This window comes from Chelmon rostratus, chromosome 6 (assembly GCF_017976325.1).
Source record: "Chelmon rostratus isolate fCheRos1 chromosome 6, fCheRos1.pri, whole genome shotgun sequence".
In the NCBI taxonomy this organism is placed as follows: domain Eukaryota; kingdom Metazoa; phylum Chordata; class Actinopteri; order Chaetodontiformes; family Chaetodontidae; genus Chelmon; species Chelmon rostratus.
Genome location: NC_055663.1, coordinates 4,812,092 through 4,835,605, shown reverse-complemented (window position 1 = coordinate 4,835,605; position 23,514 = coordinate 4,812,092). Strand labels below are relative to the sequence as shown.

At 41.8% G+C, this 23,514-nt stretch overlaps 1 protein-coding gene across 1 annotated transcript in view; it reads left to right on the top strand.

The window, feature by feature from the left end:
- Positions 1-23,514, top strand: part of kiaa1549la (KIAA1549-like a) — a 110,305-nt gene that overhangs the window by 67,684 nt on the left and 19,107 nt on the right. Inside the window, exons 12-14 of the mRNA XM_041939241.1 lie at positions 2,018-2,053; positions 8,185-8,378; positions 22,393-22,538. Coding sequence (XP_041795175.1) covers positions 2,018-2,053; positions 8,185-8,378; positions 22,393-22,538 — 376 coding nt within the window. The remainder of the gene's footprint in view (positions 1-2,017; positions 2,054-8,184; positions 8,379-22,392; positions 22,539-23,514) is intronic.

The window sequence follows — 23,514 nt, the reverse complement described above, 5'->3', positions numbered from 1 at the left end:
GTTGAGTAAATCGATCCCCGCTTAAGTGACATATTGTATGGATATTTAATGAATGGTACAATTAACTTGAATCTTGAACCCAGTGACTGCAGGAAGTTTGTGTAAAATGAGCGACTGGAATGACTTTTACTGATATTTTTAGGCCCTTTCACAATAATAGTGCTCACCCAACATCAGCTCATTTGAGGTTAAATAAAAATCAGTCATTAAAAAAGAGCATGTGTATAATAGATTGCTAGCAGCTGGTTCGATCAGGTTAGATTGTTTTCTTGGACACAGTGCAGTGCGTGACGCCAGAACAACAGCTGTTTGTGTCACAGCAGACAGTCAAGTGGTAAACAAGTAATCTGGTAGCCAGCCTCATTTGTTCTGAAGAGACTCACTTTGTTCAGGACGCCATCATCATGAAGTGTGTTTCTCATTTGATATCATGATTAGACGTCCACTATACATCCTTTGACCATGCTCTGGTTAAGGTCTTATTCAGGTTAGGCTGTTCACACAAATGTTTGATACCCAGCAAAGGAATCTCCCTAATGCTATGAATAAACCAATACACAGAATATTTATGTCTCCAGATCAAAGACTTCTTAAAAGCTTTGACCATCACTAAAATATTCCCTTCTCGCCTGAGTAGTAGTAGAAAAAAATATCTCCACAAATACACAAATCCTGACAAATATCCTGGTGGAGCAAGCAATTACACTTGTAGTCTGGCTGACATCGAAATGTACCCATTATACTGTTCTGCATAAGAGAACCCAAGAGTGAAGCAGTAAGATGTTTTGATAGCACTGCAGCTGATGTTGTGTGGGGAGCTGTGAACTGGCCATAGCAACCTGCTTCCTGATGCTTTGAATTTGATCAAACCTGACTATGTTAAGGTTGGTCAACCCAAAATAAAGTTACTTGCATCATTGGCAAAGCTTTGGAATTTATTCATGCTTTATTCAAAATCTAACCATTAAACACAGTTAATTTGCCTTGTGGATTATAGTGGGCAACAGATGTATGATATATTGGATCTTATTTCGTAGTTTTGACCATCATTTGTCAGTTATGATACTGTAACACTGTACTCACCAAGCTGCTGAAATCTGGCTCACAGGGTAAGAAAAGTTTCAAACAAGCAACAGAAGTTTAGTTGGATTGTCTACACTACCTTGTTTTTAGGTAAAGCCAAAAGTGAGTGTGGTACAATGGTATTGTTGTTAATTGTGTTTATGTGCAATTACAGTAAGAATCACAGTAATGTTAAGCATCGTAAGTTAAACAAGAAAGTCTGTAAACTGTGGGGAGAATCTCAACAGGCCTCTGTGACCTGAAAGGCAATGAAAATGTGACTGTGGGGGTTAGCCGAGCTAGTGCTGCTACTACAGAGCTAATCTCTTAGCATGTTTAATGTACATGTTAGATAATTGGATAAATTTCACACAGAACTGATTTCAACATTTGTTGTCTTTGTACAAGAGTGACATTGAGGCTCTTCATTATCAGACATTTGTCTCAGATATTCTGAACAGAGCTGGTGGAAGTTTTTGGGTGTCTGACAGATCCACATTAAGATTCTGTGATAATAAGTCTGTGATATACAGAAACTAATTTATATCTAATTGTATATCTATCTAACTAATTTATAGCGTCTTTAGCAGGAACCAATGGGTTTGGGCCTGATTGCCGTAAACAGAGGAGGGAAGTAAAAAATCACTGAGACACAGGTTGTTTGTGGGATTTGTTGACAGTAAAAAAAAAATACTTCAGCCTTATCCTGCTTGTGCTTGTGCACACTGCACTTTGCAGCATCATTATCTTTCTAGTTAATATGGTGAGTACAGTGTTATTAACACGGCTAGCAGTCATGGACAAACTATGAATATTAGACACATCCTACCCTCTCCTATCCTGTCCTATCCTACCTGTCCTATCCTATCCTGTCATTTCCCATTCTAATCTTATCTATTCTTTTATAATACTAACCCCTCCCTTACCTTGTCCCTTTGACTCTCTCCCTGTTTAGACGTCATATCGAAGAGAGGGCAGTTACCACCACCAGGTATTCACTAAGACACTGGTTGGGTGGATTAGTGACTGACCGACTGAATCGATTCATGTATAAATGAATGAATGAGTAACTGCTTTGTGTGCTGATTTGAACAGACTGTGTTATTCAGCTCGTGTTCAACTGCCTTGTTGGCTGCTTATTTCTGTATGCACTGCCTGTCGCTGTTGCTGGGTAAATTCCTGCATGTACTGTAGCCACTGTGCTGTGGACATGACTTATTCCACCATCTTCATTGGCTATGGGAGATCAATAGGAGGAGGGAGTAGGGGGAAGTGAGGAAAGGTGAAAAAACTATAAAAGCAGTGTTAAATTCACAAGCACGTTCCTTAAGATTTAAATTGTTTTGGTTTGAGTCGATGGGCTGAATTAACAAGGAGAGGCTAGGTCGTAAAAGCAGGCAAATGAGCTCGATTCGACTGGCCAGAACAAGCCATTTTTAACCAGGGCTCATAAACATGAATAGCAGAAAGGAAGTTCAACACCTGCGAACCAAACCAATCTATTTTTATTTTCTAGCATCCATAAAAAGTGACTCAAGCTTGTGTCATCAGCCTAGACTGCCTCTCTGCCAGTTCCTTTCCCTTTCAAGCCAGTCGTTTTATCCTCTCAGATGAAGCCACTCTCATCCCTCAGTGGCTAAGCAGGAACCCTACACAGACCCCAACCCAATTCTTTTTTTTATGAGGCTCTCCACTGGATTATGGTCGCCACTTTTTCATGGCTAGACCCAAAAAAGAGCAGCAATGGCCACAGACGATGGCTAGAAAATGCTAAAATGCTTTAAATTACAAAGAACCATGCAGAGGCCATCCCTGTGGTTACTGAGGCTTTTGGTGGAGCTGATTTGTGGGTTATTTTTATGTACCTCATCCCTTGAGAGGCAAAGTGAGGGGAGTGAAGGATGGGGGGGATGGATGGGCTAAACAGGACATTTTTAGGGGGTGATGGAGCTGGTTTAACACCCCAAACATGAAACATGGTGTGTGTGTGTGTGTGTGTGTGTGTGTGTGTGTGTGTGTGTGTGTGTGTGTGTGTGTGTGTGTTGTCCCCGCTTGTATCTCCTTATGCCGTGGTCTTGCATTAACATTTTAATATATGAGCTGCAAAGTTTTGTTTGTTTTCACAATCATTTGTAAACATTTAATATTACTTATGTTGTGTTTTACGAGAGAGTGCATCAAATATTAAAGCATCCCGAAATGAGATCTCATAAGTGGTGCCGTGAGGCTGCAATCACTGTCCTTATCCACAGCGGTATTTACCCTCGTCCAATCCCAAGCAGTGGCATGCATGAGCAAATGAGATAAATATTTCACACAGGGATTTAGTGTGGGAAGAGCTTGTGGCAATGCAGCAAAATGGAGATAAACAGATCGATTTTTTTGAGGCATATGTTAAATTTAGTTTTAATTAAGTCTATTTTAATTCGAGACTCACGTGCCCACATGTATGTTGAAAGTGTTACTTGTCGTTGTCATGGCCCTGCTGTCCATACTGGCCGTCAACTTTTTAAAGATAGTAAACACTGACAGACGTGACAGGAAATTAAGTGAAAGAAGGGACGACATGGGACAAAGGCTGTACCCAAACTGAGGACGTTGACACGTAAAGTGATCCCTTCCTAAAGGTGATTCCAGTGTAAAGATGGGGGCAAAATCTGCAGCCCTCATTCTGTGCTACACGTATTTTCCAAAGTTTTGGTCATTTGACTACACAATTCTCTCCTTGGGTTTCGCTCGTCAGTGTTTCCTTGCTGAGGTGCAGTGGAGGGATACTAAAAGAATCCATGCTGTAAAGACTGTAATACACTTGATTTGAGTCCCTCGGCTTTAGCAGTTTGTTTTGGCTTTGGCCAGTTTTAGACTGCAGTTTTGTACAGAATGTTCTACAGCCAGGATATAATACATTTGGTGCCTATTGTTACGAGTGCAAAAAAATGCATTTAGGACAGTGAAACAGTGCTTTTCTTACTTCCTGGTCAAGTTTCAGATGTGAAAAAAAAAATCATAGAATCTCTGTGGCCCCATTTGCACCTGATATTAACATGTAACCTGTGTCTGGATACATAATTTACATCATGAAATTTACACCTGTAACTGTGTGTTCTCTTTGCCTTTTGCATTGAATTCAGATTTTAGTATGCAAATCCGGGGACTTGTGAACAGTGTGTCCCAGATCAGTGCCATTTTGACGAGAAGACTTGCTAACTACTGCTACGGCTTGTAGCTTTTGCGAAGTTTGCTGTAAGCTAACAGCAAGTGGCACAGTTAGGTGACCTTTAAACATGGAGGGTGGGTTATTCTCTTTAGAATATGGTCACCCTGAACAGATTATACTTGACTGAGAACTGATCACAATGTGAGCCAGAAAACCTCCAGATGTGGTCTTGATGATCCAATCCAATTGGCTCACAATGCATTCTACATTTATTTGAACTTTGTGTTAGTATGTGTATTTCCTTATCCAGGTGAAATATCCAAATCCAGGTCACATGGTAATGGTGTAAAAGGGGTCTATGTCAGAGCCCACCACGCATGTGTATGTGTTCTGTTAGTCATATAAATACTAACCAGACGTACGCAGAATAATAGACTCCATCAAGTTGATCTACTGTGTGTGCTCCCACCCCACTCAGCTATCAGTCACCATGCTGGACAGGCTAAAGCTGCTAATCAATATTGCGGTTTAGACTAGGTCTGCATGTGTGTTTAAGCATTAAAGAGAGATTCTGCAGAGTCCGACTCACTTCATTACTCTGCACGTCTTCTGTGCAGCCGGAACATTCTTCAAAATGGCTTTTACTCCCTCTGTGCTTTCTTGCATAGGCATGAAAGCCTCAGATAGCCGGCTTGTGTGTGGATAACAATAGAGGTGGATTCAGCAAAAGTAGAAGCAACCCATTTTACATTTAAGGTGTTCAGTGAAAGCACAATGCAGCGGCTGCCATTTAAAGGACTCAAGGTGTTTTGCATTTTGCTGCATCATGCCTCAACCTGCCACAGGAGGAGTTTATCTTACCAGTAGAAATCACTGCTGATGTGCACCTCAGTCTACTTCGCCGTGTGTCTTATTTTATATCTTAGATGTACTCACTCTATGGGATGTATTTTTTTTTTCCATGCAGCTCTGTGGTGCGCTTCCACCATTCGCCCCGCTAGAGCTGAATTTAAATCAATACGGCCGCAGGGGGAAGAGAGCATATCTCATCCATCTGCTGTACCTCATCAAGCTGCTGTTGCTCTGAGTTAAAATTAGACATGAGGAGAAGCTTCTGTTTGCAGGCAAGGAAAATAAGAGTGGATAATTTGGTGGTGCAGCGGGGTCGTGCTCACAGTCACTTCACATGATATCTTTCAGTAAAAGAGACGGTCGGACCCCGTGTCGCCGCCTTTCTTTCCACTCGCTCATACTCTTTTCCTCCGTCACTGTAAATGGATACTGTATATAAACCACCATCCATCTCTGACAGCCTGATCAGAGGCAGAGCCCTGTCTGCAGCCGAAGTCTTCATTAAACTGAGCCGCAAGATGAAAGATGGCCATTTGTTAAGTCAACATGCTGTCAGGGGACAGTGGAAGAGGGGAGAGACAGCGGTGGAGACAGGGAAAACAGAAGGGGGATTAGAAAGGAAGAACAGGCAGAGATAAATAAGACAAAGGAAATGTGAGTGTGAAAAGAACAGACAGAGAAAGAGAAAGACCTTGAGCCAGTGCAGTAAAACACGAGTCGTGAAATGTCAGGCGCACTTTTCAAGGTTACACCCCTTGGCTCTGTCATTTCTGAGAATCCATACTGTCTCCATGCATGACAGCCATTAGCAGTCAGCCGCTCAGTGACACAGCTTTCACCGTTCATGTGCACTGCGCGTCAGTTCACACACCATATCTAATGTTTGCTCCTCAATAATCCATACGCATGAATCATACTGGTGGAGGGATATGTTTGGAGCAGCACATTTAATTCTCTACCCCCCTCCTCCCTTGGCTACTGCCCTTTATTGCACACACACTCACACACAGCTAGACTTCTCCTCAACCGGTGAACAGCAAGAGGCCATAGGCAAATGAATGTTTGCACTTTCCATACATCTTTCACTCAATGGAGTCACGACTGTCACCGTACATCACTTCAGCGGGTAGAGGATGTGTGCAGACACACGCACACTCAGTCTATACATTCATGCCACGGTGAGGGGGGTCCATCCCCGCTCTTTCTAATGTGTGCGTGTGTACTGTATGAACATGTATCAATTTCCTGACGCTCGTCCACCGCTGCCGCCACGTGTGTTGGAGCTAGCCGATGTCACATGTGCGTATGTGGTGTGATGAATTATTAACAATGCCGTCAGCCGGATGCCCACGCTGACTAACCTCACATGCACTCAGGATTTAGCATGCATCATCAAATGCATTAGGCGTCCCATTTTAGAGCCGCTCAAAATAGAAAAGGGGAGGCAAAAAATCAGAGTTTCGTCTGCTTTGTTGTGTAACCTAAAAAGGGTCTTTCCCTCCTTTTTTTTCCTCTCGTTCTCTATCCCGTAAATTGAAAGGAATTAAGTTTTACAAAGTATGTGTCCAGGCCTCGGAGGCTTAGCAGAACACGCCTTCTGCTGCCTTTCTCTTTATTCCAAAATCCCTGACTTCAAAGGTGCTGTTAATCTTTATTATATATTTATTTTTCAACTTTTTCATTACGCCAGCCATGGTGTTTGGAGACAGATAAAAACTTGTTCAGGGGGGGAGGTCCATCCAATTACCTATATCTGAAATGGAAGCAACGCTTCTCTGGAGATTTTTCTTTAATAATCTGGAGACCATGTCATGTTGGCTGTAAGACACTCTGACATCTGTTCAGCCACGTGGGACTGTCCAGGGCCTCTGCTGTGCTAAAAATCTGGGGCTTCCCATTGTTCCCATTATTCTGAAACCCCAATCGTACAAGAAATGTCCGAAAAACGCGCCCAGTGTCCCTCTGGTCTCCAGTGTTGATTGCCTGGTCAGGGTTGCAGTTAGATGGTGATAGTTAGGTCTCTGGTTTCGAACCTGGGGTTCCTGACTCCCACTCGACAAAGCTTCAAAGGGGGTTGCGTGCCCTTCAGGATTTGAGGGGTGTATGAAAACTTTTTTATACAATACACAGTGGGCCTGTATCCCAGTATTTCTGTGTAGAAAACTAGTCAGCGGGAGAATAATTAGAAAAATGTAGCTGCAAGTGTCATTTTGTTCAGTTTGTATTCTTACTCTTCAATACCACTGCTACCAAAACACTTGTCTGCTTGTGGCTTCTAAGCTACAGCACTAAAACGTTTACTTTGTCTCTTTGGGCTCTACCTTTCACCAGAGTTGGGGCAAATATTGTCTACAGGATTTTATTTTGGGGAAATGGGACACATTTGTCAAGCTGCATCACCACTTTGTGATTTAGGCTGATTAAATGGGGTTGTTTTCATGTAAAATTATGTCTGATGCATCTTTAATTCTGACAAACATGAAGATTTTCAGGAGAAATTGCAATTTAGAGATTTCTCCAAATGTCGTGGGAAACAACATCCACGCTGTGTGCACCTGTCTGCTGTTGTGTGCTTTGACTGTTAACTTAATCTTGTGACCTCATACCATTGAGACTCTCCCTCAACGTTTGCTACAGTTTGCTGTACTGTCACTCTGAATCATGCATCATGGTGTAAGTGCTATTTATTTTGTGGCTGCTTTATCACTCATTGCTCATTATTGTGGGTTATAGATTACATTGGCCAGCCTGTGATATGTATAAGAAGAGAAACTGTACTGCACTGTGGAATTCTACTGTATCTTGTGTTGCCTTTTTGTTGTCCTTGCATGTGCTTTATGTCCTGGAAACTGCTGCTTGTTTTAATGAATGGAGTTGCGGGTCCATCAATCCAACAGGCAAACTGAAAGCAAAGACCATTTTGTAAACACAAGGAACACCTGTTCTCAGTTGTTCTGCAATAAATAAGGAATATAAACACTGAAGCATCTTCTGATGTAATCAGTTTGAAAATGTCCTGAATGGATTGATCTACGAGCTGCAGTGTCTTTAACCTTGAAGTCAAAATTAAGGGGTTTTTTTTAACCTCTGATTTGTAATCTTTTCCCTGCCAGCCTGTCCAGGGCTTTGACTACGCGAAGAAGCACATGGGTCGAACGGGTGATGAGGCAGTCTCAGTTACCAAGGAGACACTGGTGCTGGGGCTGCCTGTACGAGATGCTCCACTGTCACTGTCATTGGACAAGAAAGTCCACCAGGATGGGAGCACCGGCAAGAGGCCTCCATCTGCTGACATACACAAAGGAGGGTAAGACAGTTACTGACTCATTTGTTCGCTTGCATGTTTGCTTTAATGTGCTCTTATTTGTTTGTTTTGGATCAGTATAGTAGTTTGGTAAAGACCTTGATCTTATGTAAAAATAATCATCATTGTGCCTTCTTCACTTTTCAGCTGAAATTTGTTTATTGGTTATTTTTTGTAGATCAGTACTCTAAGAAGCCCTTTACCTGAATTCATTTGGGTGTGGTGCTGGTGTAGTAGAAGTGGAAGCTATGGAAATTAGTGAATCCTTTAATATTGGGTGGATTTTTTCCATGTTTAAGCAGCATTAATATTTTCATCACACATGACATATTGTACCATTAAGAATGTGTTATGGCTAAACATAGACTATATACAGTCTATGTGTCTAAAATGTGAACGAACAATTGCCTATTTACAGTCATGGTTATGGCAACCTGATCAATGCTGAGGCAAATATTCATGCTAATTTTAGCTCTGTTTTGGTCTCCTCCTGAGAAAAATATCTGTGTCCACTATGTTCACAGCTTGCCATTAGCTTTTTCTGTGTGCTGTTCAGTGATGAGCAGGTAGTGTAGCTTTCAGGGCTTTTTTTTTTCCTCTGCTGCTGGAAACAGGTTTGATGAGTGCCCTGAGACTGAACCAAAGCTTTTGAGTTGAGACAGAAGAGTAAAAACAGTTTGCTAAAAGATGCTAAAATGCTCTGCACAGTTGAGAGGAACTGCAGGGTCAGGTGTTAATTCTCTATGCGCTCCTCGCTATGACATATGATGACTTTCATGTTAGACATAATCATTTGACTCATTATTCACATAAGAATAATCATTAGTGCAGCTTTAAAACCCAAAACATTGTTATTGGCTTTGAAACCCAAACATTGTTTGCCACAATTTGGTTTGGAAACATGGCAGAGCACTAATTTGTTAGTATAGGTTTCAGAACAAACAGCAGTTTGCAGGGAGAGAATTTGGAGCCTACAGTTTGCTGTTGGGTGTCACAACAAACCGTCTGTCATATACCACTGTGATAGTTGCCAGTCAGAGAGTGGGCCAAATGGATTAGATCACTTCCATCACACGGCTGACGTCATTATATATAATTCAATACAAATGTGGATTTTTTGGCAAAGTCTGCTAATTCAAGTCATCCCTATATCCTGTGATTCTGCACAGGTACAGAGTTAAAATAACTGCACGAGCTGATCAGACATACTGTTGCCAGCTGGAAGCTTTGTGAAGGGGAACCACAAAGTTCTTGAGCAGCTGTTTCAGTCAGTGAACAAGCCAGCAACAAAACCCAGAGCTTTTCAGCAGGACCACACATCAGTGTTTGTTTGTGCATTCCAGCGTTAAGCCAGAGAGAAGCCAACAGTAAGCAGTACAGACTCTGACAGATTGACATGATCTGAAGATAAGTCCAATGTTAATGAGGAGCTGTTTGGAGACAAAGAAGATTCTAACAGTGCTGAAACGGATACATGAAACTGATGCTGTGAGCTGTTGCAAGAGCAAAGAAAAAGTGCAGGGGCCACATGAAGCATTTTGATTTTGTTAACAGCCTGACACCTATCTGAGCCATAGTCTGACACATACATCATAGTGGGCTGGAAATGTTTCCTATGAGCAAATAGATGGTGTGAATTATGGCAGGATATAAATGTAAATGACGGTGTCTTTCCTTCAGGATGGAATCAACATTTCAAACAGATTTTAAGGTGGGTTTGACACCAGAGATTTTAGATAAAATCCGACAGAAATTATCAACACATTTTGTATCTAAGATCCTGTTGTGACTGTGTATGATGCGCATCACCAGTTTTAATGATCCAAGCCTCATGAGAGCTGTGCTGGAGGTGATGGAGCGAGCTGTATGATCTCACGTGAAAACAGACTGGACACAGGACAGTCTCCTCTATTTACAAATATTACACTGTCTAGTTACTGTTCCAGTATCCATGTACACAGCCTCACTCACAATAGCTGCTATGGAAAAGCTGCTTCATTGTGTCCAAAATGGAAAAGGAATGATCAGATATTAATAAATAAGAGATGAAGAGATGCAAGCAGCATCTGAATTTTTGCTGTAATTGTCTTGTAAAACATCACTTCTCTTTAAAGATCAGTGTAAGCAAAACACGCAGATATCAGGCGCAAATTGCTACAATCTGCAGAAACAGCTCTTTACAGTGGGGTCCATTAAACATAAACCCATAAATCGGTTTAGAATCATATAGGACAGGCGCTCCTCATAACTTCTGATCTTGTCTCACAGTGATCACATTAATTGCTTTCAACATCAAAGTAATCCAGCTAATCAAGATTGTTGTCTGTACAGTACGAACAAGACCTGATGATTTTCTATGATTAAGATTTCCCAAAATGTTCAGGTGCAGACATTCAGCAAGTTTTGCCTCAGTAACCTTCTTGCACAGTACAGAATAAAGCTTGACTGATGTTGCACAAGTGTTATTTTTACATCATAACCAGGGTCCAAAGAAAAAACATTAAAAAAACTTTAGAATTCAAATGAGCTGCAGTAAACACTGCTACTCACTTTATTGGCCTTGCTTTCATATAAAAGCCAATCTCTCCTGGCCCCCTGATCTGTGAAGTGGCAGTTCTCCGTAAACTTTCTTTTAAATGATCAACCCTGATCACTAAAAAGTTGCGATGCTGTGTGAAACATTGAACAGAATCCAAGTAAACACCTCCATACTTTAAGCATTTCATTCCTCCTTTTAGGTCAGTCTGCTCTGATCGACAATTATTGACAGTCATAACACTTCATGCCACCGCAAGTATGCAGAATCAATGGAAAACAAATGTGGTCAATCAGTCAGTCGAATGAGCTGTCGTGACGAGAGTTTGTAGCAAAGTAGGCCTGTTTCCAGTGGCAGCTGACCTCATTTATTTTATTTGCTAATGTAGATTTTTACTAGCATTTGATGAGTGGCGGGTGCTAATTCTGGACCCTGATCATAATGTCAGACCCGGGCACCTCGCCCAATTTAACAGTTGAGAGGAAACTGCCAAGCTGCAGTCAGGGCTCGTTTTAACGGCGAATGCAAAATGGCCAAGAGATCTCAGATTTTTGTCAAGCGCTTTCTTTTTTTTTTTTAGTCCACATTTCAAACCAACTGCATTTTTGCCGGGACCTCCTCCTCCTGCACGCATACCCTCAATTAAAAAAAGGCAATATGACCAAGTGATTGTGGCACATTTATCTTGTCAGTAGGTTTCTCATTTTGTTTCGATAGACCTCCAGACCTTTATCTGATCCTCCTCTTGTACACGACCAGCAGTTTTAAATCATGCAGTATGGACCAGAGCAATTTCCATTATTCATTTTCACCCAGACCAGTTACACAGCTTATAGCTTTAGACTTTAAGCTTTTTTTTAAGCTGGTATTCAAATATAGTAGTTAAAACATAGTTAAAATATCATGTTATAAATGTTATGTTGTATATTTTGAGAGCAGCTACACTCCAAAGCAACTAAGATTGTTTCCAACAACTTCCTCACCAGTAACACCTTACAGTACAGTACACAAAAATATGGTAGTTTCTAAGGAACGAATCAGGAATGACCTGATAATTAATGACGTCCTAATGGAGTCCTATATAGTAGATAATGATGAGTTACTAGAGAACAGACTCTGAGATTACAGTATTATGAATCATTAGGTAATGATTCGTTGATAAATGTCTGTGAATTGACACACTGAACACTTTCTTCATTCCTGATTTACGGTGAACCAGCTGCTGAATGGCACAAACTAGTGACGGCTTTTCAAGATTCAAGATTCAAGAGTCTTTATTGTCATTGCACATGTCAATGAAATTTTCATTGCAACCCCCATGTTAGATGGTAAGAAAGATAAGACTAGAAAGAGTGAATAAAATTAAGATAACTACAATAAAATAAAATAAACCAACATGCAATAAAAAAAAATATTCGTGAAGCAATTAAAAATATAACAGAATGAAAATATACTTAGGCAATAAAATATACTAAACAATAAACAATAAAATATGGAAGTGAAATGTGCAAACAGAATAAAATATACAAGCAGAATAAAATATAAAATATACACAGTGAAATGTACCGACAGAATAAAATATGCCAATGAAACTGAAATGTGCTGATATACTAAAATGTATATAATTATAGTATATGTGTGTACATAAAAGTCAAGTACACAGAAGGTGCAGGTGGAGGTAGAGGTGTAGGTGTAGGTGTAAAGTGCGGTGTGCAGTGTTCACAGTTCACACAGTCTCTCACTGCAGTGAGGGGCTGCTGGGGGTGATAGCTCTAACAGCTCTGGGGAAGAAGCTGTCCCTCAGTCTGTTAGTGGTGGTGCGGATGTTCCTGTACCGCTTTCCTGATGGAAGCGGTATAAACAGTCTGTGGCCCGGGTGGCTGGGGTCCGTGGCGATGGATCTCGCCCTCTTTCTGACCTTCCTGTCCTTCATATATAGAGTCTAGGTCAGGAAGGGGGCGGCCCACGATGCCCTGTGCAGTTTTAACCACCCGTGCCAGTTGTTTCCTCTCCTGTGCCGTGCAGCTGCCATACCACACTGTCACACTGAGGCAGAGGATGCTTTCAATTGTGGCCCTGTAGAAGTTAACGAGCAACCGAGAGGAGAGTCCAGCCCGTTTCAGCTTCCTGAGGAAGAAGAGCCTTTGTTGTGCCTTCTTCACCAGGCGGGAGGTGTTCATGGACCAGGAGAGGTCAGATGTGATGTGGAGGCCCAGGAACCTGATGTCGTCCACACGCTCCACCACTTCTCCGTCCATGAGGAGGGGGGCGTGATCCCTCTTCCTGGACCTCCTGAAGTCCACAATGACCTCCTTGGTTTTCCCTGTGCTCAGCACCAGGTTGTTGGCTGAACACCACTGGGTGAGCTGGCGTATCTCCTCTCTGTAGTGGGTCTCGTTGTTATCTGAGATGAGACCCACTACTGTAGTGTCGTCCGCAAACTTCACGACTGTGTTGGTGGGGTGGATGGCAGCACAGTCGTGAGTAAACAGGGTGAAGAGGGCTGGGCTGAGCACACAACCCTGTGGCGTGCCCGTGCTGAGGACCAGAGGGGATGATGTGATGTTCCCTATTCTCACCACCTGAGGCTTGTTGGTGAGAAAGTCTCTGATCCAGTGGCACAGAGACGCAGGCAGACCCACCGTGTGTAGCTTCAGCGCCAGCTTGTCTGGGATGACGGTGTTAAAAGCTGAGCTAAAGTCTACAAATAGCATCCTGACGTAGGTGTTGGGCTGCTGCAGGTGGGTCAGGGCTGTGTGCAGGGTGATGGAGACAGCATCCTCTGTGGACCGATTCCCTCTGTAAGCAAACTGAAGGCTGTCTAGGTCCGAGGGGATGAAGTCTCTGATGTACCTGAGAATAATCCGCTCAAAGCACTTCATGATTACCGGGGTCAGTGCAACAGGCCGGTAGTCATTCAGGCAGGTGATGGATGTCTTCTTCGGTACCGGAATGATGGTGGAGGACTTGAGGCACTCAGGAACCGTGGACAGCTGCAGGGACAGGTTGAAAATGTCCAGGAACACTCCTGCTAGCTGGTCAGCGCATGTCCTCAAAGTCTTGCCTGACACCTTATCCGGTCCTGCAGCTCTGCGGGTGTTGATCCTCCTGTGATGGTCTTAACAGGGAGGACAGCATCAGTGCAGAACTGAACATAAGACAATACAGATGATGTGTACTCCTCAAGGTCTGCCTCTTCTCTGAACACAGTCCAGTCTGTCAGTTCGAAGCAGTCCTGAAGTGCAGAGGAGGCCTCCTCAGTCCATATCTGTACTGTCCTGGTGGTCGGCTTTGTTCTGCAGGCCAGAGGCTTGTAGGCAGGAATGAGTTTCACGGAGATGTGGTCTGACATGCCCAGGTGTGGAGCTGCTACAGCCTTGTAAGCAGCAGGGATGTTGCAGTAAACTTGATCCAAAATGTTGCTGTCTCTGGTAGGAAACTTTATGTACTGTAATTTGGGAAACACCGCCTTCAGTTCAACGTGATTAAAGTCCCCCGCCACAATCACGGCCGCCTCCGGGTTGTCGTTCATCTGCCCGCTGATCAGGCAGTACAGCTCCTCTAATGCTAACTTAGCATTAGCCCGCGGTGGGATGTAAGCGGCCACAATAACAATAGACGAGAGTTCTCTAACCAGCTTGAACGGTCGGCATTTCACCACCAGGTATTCCAAATCAGGAGAGCAGAACGTGCTGACGGTGCGTGTGGCTGTACACCAGGCATTGTGTACATACAGCGCCAAGCCTCCGCCTCTGCTCTTACCTGAAGCTGCAGTCCTGTCCGCCCGGAACAGAGAGCGCCCCGCTATCTCCACCGCTGCGTCCGGGATGTTGTCGTCCAGCCAGGTCTCTGTGACAACGGTAACACAGCTGTCCATCCGGCGAGAGACTATCCTTAGACGGACCTCGTCGATTTTGTTGGTGAGAGACCTGGCGTTGGTGAGGAAGAGACTGGGGAGAGCCGGTCTGTGAGGGTTAGCTTGTAGCCTAGCACGCACGCCGGCTCTCTTGCCCCGCTTTTGTTTACGGTGCCTCCTCCGTCTTTTGACACTAATTAAGCACATTACACAGTCACAATCATGAAGCAATGGCAGACTTCTTCCTATGATGTATCACTGTACTTGAGGATGCACAAAATATAAGAAAAATATGATATATCACTTAACTTGAGAGGCACAAACAGAATAAGTAATTAGGATTAGATTGAGTATGCTAATTAGTAACTAATGAGCTGCCACTGGCTTGTGCCATTCAGCCACTGGCTCAGAGTTGAACAGGAATGACTCACAAGGAGTGTAAAAGTGTTCAGCGACTGACATATATGCACTGATCACCTGAGTTTTCATTATATTGTATCTCAGTCACTGGCAACTCATGATTATCTACTGAGGACAGCCCCAGTCCAAAAAAATAGGGACTCTGTAAAACAGATGTATTTAATGTTTTACGTCATCAGCTTCATTGATTTTTGTACATATATACTTCTTTTCTCATACAATTTGGGACAGGAGCAACAAAAGACTGGGAAAGTTGTGAAATGCGAAAAGGCCTAAACTGGAGCCAGTGTTTGGTTTGTCTGTTCTGGGTTACTGTAGAAACATGGCAGTGCAACATGGCAGAAGAGGACCCGCTCCCTCTGTAGCCACGAAGAGCTCATTCTAATGGAACAACAACACAATGATTCATATTTTCAGGCGTTTCTACACTAATGAAAACATACTTCCGCCAGTAGATCCCACTAAATCCTACACACTGGTCCTTTAAGCCCAGGTGATTCTGTGGTTAAATAACATTTTTGGACAAATGATTTTCTCATCATTTTCAGTCATAAAAGAAACTCTCCTTTCATTAGCAAGAGTTACCAGCACTGGATTTTATGCACACTGATGAATGTCAAGCCTCTACCCTAGCCCACACATTTTTAAATATGTGGATGACTTGGAAGTGGATGGTTTCTCGCTGCCAAATTCAGCATCCCTGACTTACTTTCAGGAAAAAAAGACCATTAGGTTGAGTGCAAATAAATACCTAAAAGAAGATGTATGCAAAAATAATTTGTCTTTGATTTCAGATGAAATAAGTCTGATATGTATCCCTTTGAGCCAGTGTTGGTACCTTACTAAGGAGCTCTGTGTCAGAAGGCGTACCGTCCTCTTTCCAAGTGCGTGTTTTGGGGAACACACGCTTATGGGATGAGACACAATTCCAGGACTCCAGTCAGTCATCAGCTACAAACCTCTGTTCTGATTTTCCAAAAAAAAGTGAATCAAATCCTTGTGATGACCTGAACTTTTTGCTAAACAGGCTGTCATTAGTCCTTACAGGCACTGAGACACTGTTGTGGATGAGGCTGGTTTGCTGGATGCTTAATTGTATATCTGTCATAATATAAGATTACAAAATTGGATGATGGATATTTCAAAATTTAGGGTGCATTTTCCTGTACTTATAATCTTCATTCTTTGTTGTTTGTCAGAATTTAGCATTTCTATATATTTTATCTGTCTTTTCATACAGCACAGTGTTTTCTGTGCTAATCTTCTTTGCTATTGTCTTCTTTTTATGCATGACCAATGAAAATGATTTGTAAGCATCCGTCAGAATTGCAGTTTTAAATGCATTTACCAAAATATGCCAAACATACTTATTCCCAATAGATCTCACTGGGATTATGAGTTCTAATCTGTTCTGTGCGTGATCATAGAAAACATTTAGAAAAGAATGATGAAAACACATTTTTCAACTTTTCCATCCCCAGACGGTCTCCACTACAAGATACGGCCACACACCCACCCACAATCCATGGTGACATGTTTCCTTTAGTCAGTCAGAAATGAGATGCATCATGCCTCCTCTCACAGAAATGCAAATTCAGAAACACGCACACAAGACAGTGCCTTTACACTCCACTAAACGAAAATGAATGGAGGTGGGATTAGTTGTGCTTTGCTTCTCAAGGATGATAAGCACATGTATATTTATAACCCAGCTGTAGCCATGCCAGAGGGAGCCATTCAGTGAAACAATGATGACAGCGTAAAATGCTGGAAGAGCCGGCACACTGCAATAATCAGCTTTAGCGACCTCCATATACGCACACATATATCTTATGGGGAGCAATCTTTCAAAGAAGGTATCGTAGGTTATTCTACCACCTGGGTGTACGCTAATTAGAAAATGAGGCAGTATCTCATCCGCTAACCAGCGCAGTATGGAGTGCAATGGGATAAGAGGGGAAATTTCACACCAAAAATAACAACAAAGGATACAATTAAGTGTTGTCTGTCTTCAGATGCACAAACAGGCTTGCTGTGCTAAAGCAGAAGGGCGATGAGAGAAGAAAACAAAACCAAGTCTGTGTCTGACCGCATTTACTCACTGACCATCCCTGGACACTCGGTAGGTTACTCTATAATGAGGAGTAAAGAGAGTAGAAGGCTCATCACAGGCAGGTGTAGAGGTGTTTTCACATCTATAAAATTTCTTTTGTACTGTTGGTATCAAAAAGTAGTTTTGCAGAAACTACTTTCTGATTTCCTCCACTATGGAATCTGTTTGATGGCATTATATCTTACATTAATTCCACACCCAGAATTCAAGCACTCAAATAAAATCGCTGACAGGAGATACAGTATAGTGCATGATTTAGTAAGCAGGAAGTGAAACACGGCAAAACACACGTATACATAACCAATGGCAGTCCACTAAACATGAATGTTAGGCTTCTCATTACGGTAAATTCAATTTATTAAACTTAATAAAACACATAAATTACTACTTTTTAAACATCTGAATAAATTCCCTGTATAGGTTCATTTGACTTCATGTACTGAAATATGCATCTGCAATAACATAGTATGTACACACAAATGTTTTTAATTAAATGTGTTCCTTTATAAGTGTCTCCCACACCTTCATATAGTAACTCAGATATAAATATATAACCCATCCCTCTGCTACCGAGGAATCCCATGACCATTACATTACATTAAGACACAATTTTAATTTCCTCCATCATCCATCATGATATCCACAGAAATAGGCAAGAGTATGCATGAATTATATGTATATATGAAGTAGCCAAAGAATGTACGTATATATAGTAAATATGTATAAAATATTAACAAGTAAGCAAGCAAGCAAATACATGAAAACATAGCTGAAAAAGACAGTTATGTATAATAAAACCCAACTTTTTTTCTAGTAGCTTTGACCAGCACATAATATTTTGTGCTTTTGGTATTGTATAATCCTGCTGTAGAAAGCTCCAGGTGTGCAAAATCCCTCACTGACTGAACATGTGGTGGTTTCCAGCCACTTGTTACTATTCTTTTGAGAAAGACCAGCTGACAAGAGGCGCCTATCATTTGTAATAGCTCCAAAAAAACAGGTGTTATTAAGTAATAGCAGACTCTGTGAGGGAGGGATGGCTCTCCCAGTTATATTAGGCATAATCCTTAAGGGCATTTTCCCAATATTTATCAACCTCCAGGCAAAACCAACCCATGTGAAGAAAGGTACTAATGTTATTGTCTGGACTAAAGTCACAATATGGATGAGTTTCAGTTGTTGTAATGTACAAGGTGTGAGATAAGACCTGTGAATACATCTATAGTCTAGTATCATTTGATGGTTGGATTTCTGGATCTGTGAACGTCTCAATGTCTCTCTTCCAGAGTCTGTTGTGTGGCAAAGGCTTATATGAGGCCTCAGTTATAAATTTAGAGAGGTCAGAGTGAGCACCATTGTTTCTACCTTTTGTGCCTTCTAAATTAGAGCCCAATGGGACACCATTAGCTTGCATCACTGTACACAACTGTAGATTAGAAAAGAAGAAGAAGTGTCCAGGTGGTTATTGATCATTTGTAAATCTTGGAATTCATGGAGACCTCGTTGCTGTGACATGTCTTAGAGAGTATGGACATCTGTGTCACCCCACTATGGAAAGAAAATTGTCTTCCCGTCAATCAAAAGAGAATAATTATGGAAAAGTGGACATCGGCCAAAGAATTTGTTGCATATTGTGGCAAACTGTTGGAATTAATACCACACATTGAATCTCAAAATCTCTTTAATCTCAACGATTTTATAAGTCATCTAGAGGGATTTTTGGTAAAAATCTGAATATCGTCTGTATAGAAAGAAATGTGATGCGGTGTGTCATGTATGGTGATTGGCTCTGATGGGAGCATCTGGGAACTGAGAAACTAGATGAGCAAATACTGCCTGTTATCACTACTGCAGAAGGATTAGCATACAACAACTTGATCACAGAAATAAAGTCCCTGTTGCTGAGCAAAGACCATAGATTGTGTCAATCCAGCTGGTCAGATACCTTCTCAGTAACTTAAGAATGGCGCTGTGGTTTTCTGATCTTGAGGCTGAGTGAGTCATTCATTTCAACTGACACACTATTTATGTTAATAAATGCATTTAGTTCAGCCTCAAGTCCTTGTTTGAAAGTGACTATGTTTACATGCACGCTAATATTCCACTATTATCGTGAATTACCCATGACAATATTCTGCATTTGATATAGGTCATGTAAACAGCATATTCCTGCTGGATTTTCTGAATTAAGCTTTATTCTGAATGGAGCATCTTCGATTAAGACATGTAGGATAAGGCAATATTATTCAGGTTGTAGGAGCATTCTTTGGACATGTACGCAGTAAATTTGGAAAATGCATCTAAATTTGAGTTTTTACCATAGTTAGTGAAACACAGCCTTTTACCTGTTTACGGTCAGTTCATTGGAAACGAGCCAACTAGCCATCAGTTTGCATGGCTTTTAAACATTATGAAGTTTATGGACATGAAATATTTTCCTATAGGGGTAAAAATAGAATATTTTGTGCATGTTAACGTAGTCAGCCCTAGGTTGACCAGCTTTTAATGAGAAGGTACACAAGACAGTCCTATGATCAGGTAGTGAAATATAATCAATTCTTAGGTCTTATGTCAGGCAGAAAAAATGGAAAATTCCCAAGTAGAAGGATTCATCTTGCGCCAAATGTCAATTATTTGGTAATCATTAGGTAATTTCTGTAGTGCATTGGATGACAGCCGTTGATATTAGCTCTCTATTTCCTGTTCAAGCAATATCACGAAGCCATACAGCATTGAAATCAATGATCAATCAATCAATCTGGTCATAAGAATTTGGAGAATAGATGAATATCAAAGTGATTTTAAGCTATTTTTAAGATATTTTTGTTCCCAAATTAGTAGAAATTAGTCTTTATAAACCAGAAAATACACCTTTGCTCTTTTGGGTATAACAGTGTATGACAAATATGAAGCAATCACATGTTAATATTTATTCTGAAATCTTTGTACATCAGCCCTAAGATAATGTGACTCCTGTATAAATGTAAAATGAATATTCTCCCAGACTGCTTGTATGCTTGGGGGGAATTAAGGCCCCCATGATAAAACAGTAAAACAGTAATCTGATTCGTGAGATTGCTGAGACCGTGAGCAGATTTGCTGAATTCCAAATGCAGTCAGTATCAGCAGTCTTACTACACAATGACTCACACCACCTTTAATTTAGTCTTGTATTTTTCTTAAGAACGGTTCTGAAGACTGTGCTATTGTCCCGGCACTTAAGGTGATCTGCACTTTCTGCCCCCAACCTGCAGCATTCGAGATGCTTGCTGAAAACCTGAAAGAAGTGAAACTGTTAGAGACAACAGCAATTACTTCAGCTGCAGATCGTTCACTTGTCTGAGGAAAGAGGAAGGTGCAGGCGGAATGCTAACCATGGGGAAAAGTGGAAGGACAGTTTCATACAGAGAGCATTTATTCTGCACTGTGCATCCTCCAGAGAGCTGCAGTGTATGAAGCACAAAGAAAAAAGAGAAGCAGGGAGTCAAACATTACTTTTCAGCAGTGTGATTATCGATTGTGGTGTTCTTCTTTCTGGCCTCCCCACACAGATTTACATGGAATACACACTGTACTTCTTCCTCCACGCCTCCAGCTCTTTTCTTCATACCACGACTTTTACTGGGACTCGGCCAGCCATTGACCGCTGCTCAGGCTGCACTGTGTGTGTGTGTGTGTGCGTGTGTGTGTGTGTGTGTGTGTGTGCCAGTGTGTTCACACAGACAGGGTGTTTGCCTCGCCTGCGGCTCTGTAATGTCCGGTCTTGCTGATCTGTGCATCTCACACCACCTGTAGACGGGCCTGTCACACGCTGTGTAGCTGTTGCGACTTACATGCCTCAAGGCTGTGTGTGTGTGTGTAGGTGTGTGTGTGTGTTTGCGTGTACTTCTGTGTGTGTGGCTGTGACCTATACCTGGTTTATAGTGTGTGTGAGGCAGGAGCAAAGCGAAGAGGGGCTGTATATGTCTTCATACATGTCATAGAGTCGAGTGTGTGTAGTGTGTGAGTGTGTGTATGCTTGACATACATATATACTAAGCTATTTCCATCAAGGCTCTTGGCTGTTGAACAACCTGCCCAACAAAATTAGGATTGTTGCTGCTCTACTTGTCCTTTACATTTGTGCTCTGTTCACCAACATTTTCTATCCTTTAATATAACATGTTTTTTTATTAGTATTATTGTGTGTATCATATTAATTCTGCTAATAAAAAGGCAAAGAAATGTGGGATTGCAAACCATCTCACAATAACTGCCACCCAAAATTATGATGATTTCAAAATATGACAGAGAGCTACAGTGCACAGTACAATACAAAGTACAGGGGATAAATGGTTTAAAATGGTCAAGAATACAAAGGTATGCATTTAAATACTCAGAAAAGGCTTAGAGTGATAGCCTTGTAGCATGGGGTCCTTTGTTTATTATCAGATCAAGTCTTTGAGGGAAGAGTCCCCAGTTTTGGGTCCGTTCCAGCAGTGATGGAGTATTTCTTCTTTTTAAAATCTTTCATTGTTCTGTTTGAGAAATTCTTGGTTAAGTGTTGGGCACGGGAGGTCGTCCTGTGTAACATTAAACAGGGCCACTAAGAGCTAATCAGTCCTGTCTGTCTTGTTTTGGTACCTGGTCAGAGCGGGCCACATGGTCTTCTACGGCTGTAAGACAGGAACTAACACCCTTGTTCTGGAGGGGGGGTTAAACTTTTTGGCACGTTAAAAAGTGTTGGGGTTCTACTCAATAATATCTGACAACATTTGTCAAAATATCCAATATATCACATTGCTTTGTGTTTCACATCAGCTCTTAATGAGCTTTTAATAATTGTGGGTTGCAGTTATTTTTGGTTTGCGATCCCACATTTTTTATTATTTTTTATTAATGTAAGAAATTAACGTCTGTAATTTTTGCCACAACACACAACATGTCTTTGGGTTTTTAAATGCTCTATTAATATTTGTTTTTTAGCTTATATTTAAAGTAGACTGACAGTGTGTCACCAGTATTAACTGTGAGGTGATGCCCTGTTGGTGTACTCGCGAGCCCTCCCCTCTCCTTACTCCCTTGCCTCTCTCTGTTGCCATGGATACTACAGGCGGTTGCCAAGCGAGGAGGACGGCTCGATGTCGAGTAACGGCTCCGGGAAGCTGAACACTAGCAAGAGCTCCTCGGCCAGAAGGACAGCGACCGGCAGCAGCAGCAAAAACGGCAAGGAGGAGCTGCACAAGAGAAGCACGAACGGTGAGGAGGAAGAGGGGGTCAGGGTGGAAATATGGAGGGAAGGTTAAGAGAGAGGAAGAGTGAGGAAAGGTGATACAGAAAAGGAGTAAATGAGGAACAGAAGAGAGAAAGGATTAAGTGAAGAACAGATACTAAAAGAGAGACTCACTGACAGAGAGAAAGGCTGTCTCTCCTTATGTCTGTGCACATCACAAAGTCTGTCATCGGTAAGAAATACGTGCTGATGACTAAACAAGAAACACACATACACTTAATGAACTCAACACACAACACACAAAACAAGCACCCATTTATATAGACTTACATTCATTTCCTGGAGATTTATCCAAACCCTACACATAACCACTGACTCCAAAATCAGCCTTTTCCCAACTGGGGACATGGCTTTTGTCCTCAACTGGACACACACACACACACACACACACACACACACACACACACACACGCTCATTTTCATATGATGATAGGACAATTAATATGAGCTAATGAAGTACGCATGACCAGGAAGAGTGAGCACAGTCATACAAACAGTGACTCAGTCTGATGTTGCGTCACGTAACTCAGCGATGACACATATACTCATGTCACACACTCTCACATGTATTTATACTCCTCACACACTCTGATACACACAAAAAGTGTACAGAAGAGCCATTTCATGTGCTTGGATTGCAGCATTTCGGGTGTTTTCATGAGTTAACCTCAATTCCGGATGCAAAGCTGAAAATGCTGTGTAGAGATAAAAGCCGGCGGATGTCAGTGCATGTGCCTTAAGCACTGCATCGAGTTACTTTTGAGTGGAATCACAGAGGAAAGGTGGGTGGAAAGAGTTGTGACAGTATACTGTCATATTAGTGTTATTGAAATCCATACAACCCACAGCATAGTGTTTGTGCTTTAGAAGAATGAACCCCCCTTTCTTATGAAGTTTTGGGTGCATAAGCAATCATGTCTATCCAGTCAGAGATACATACAG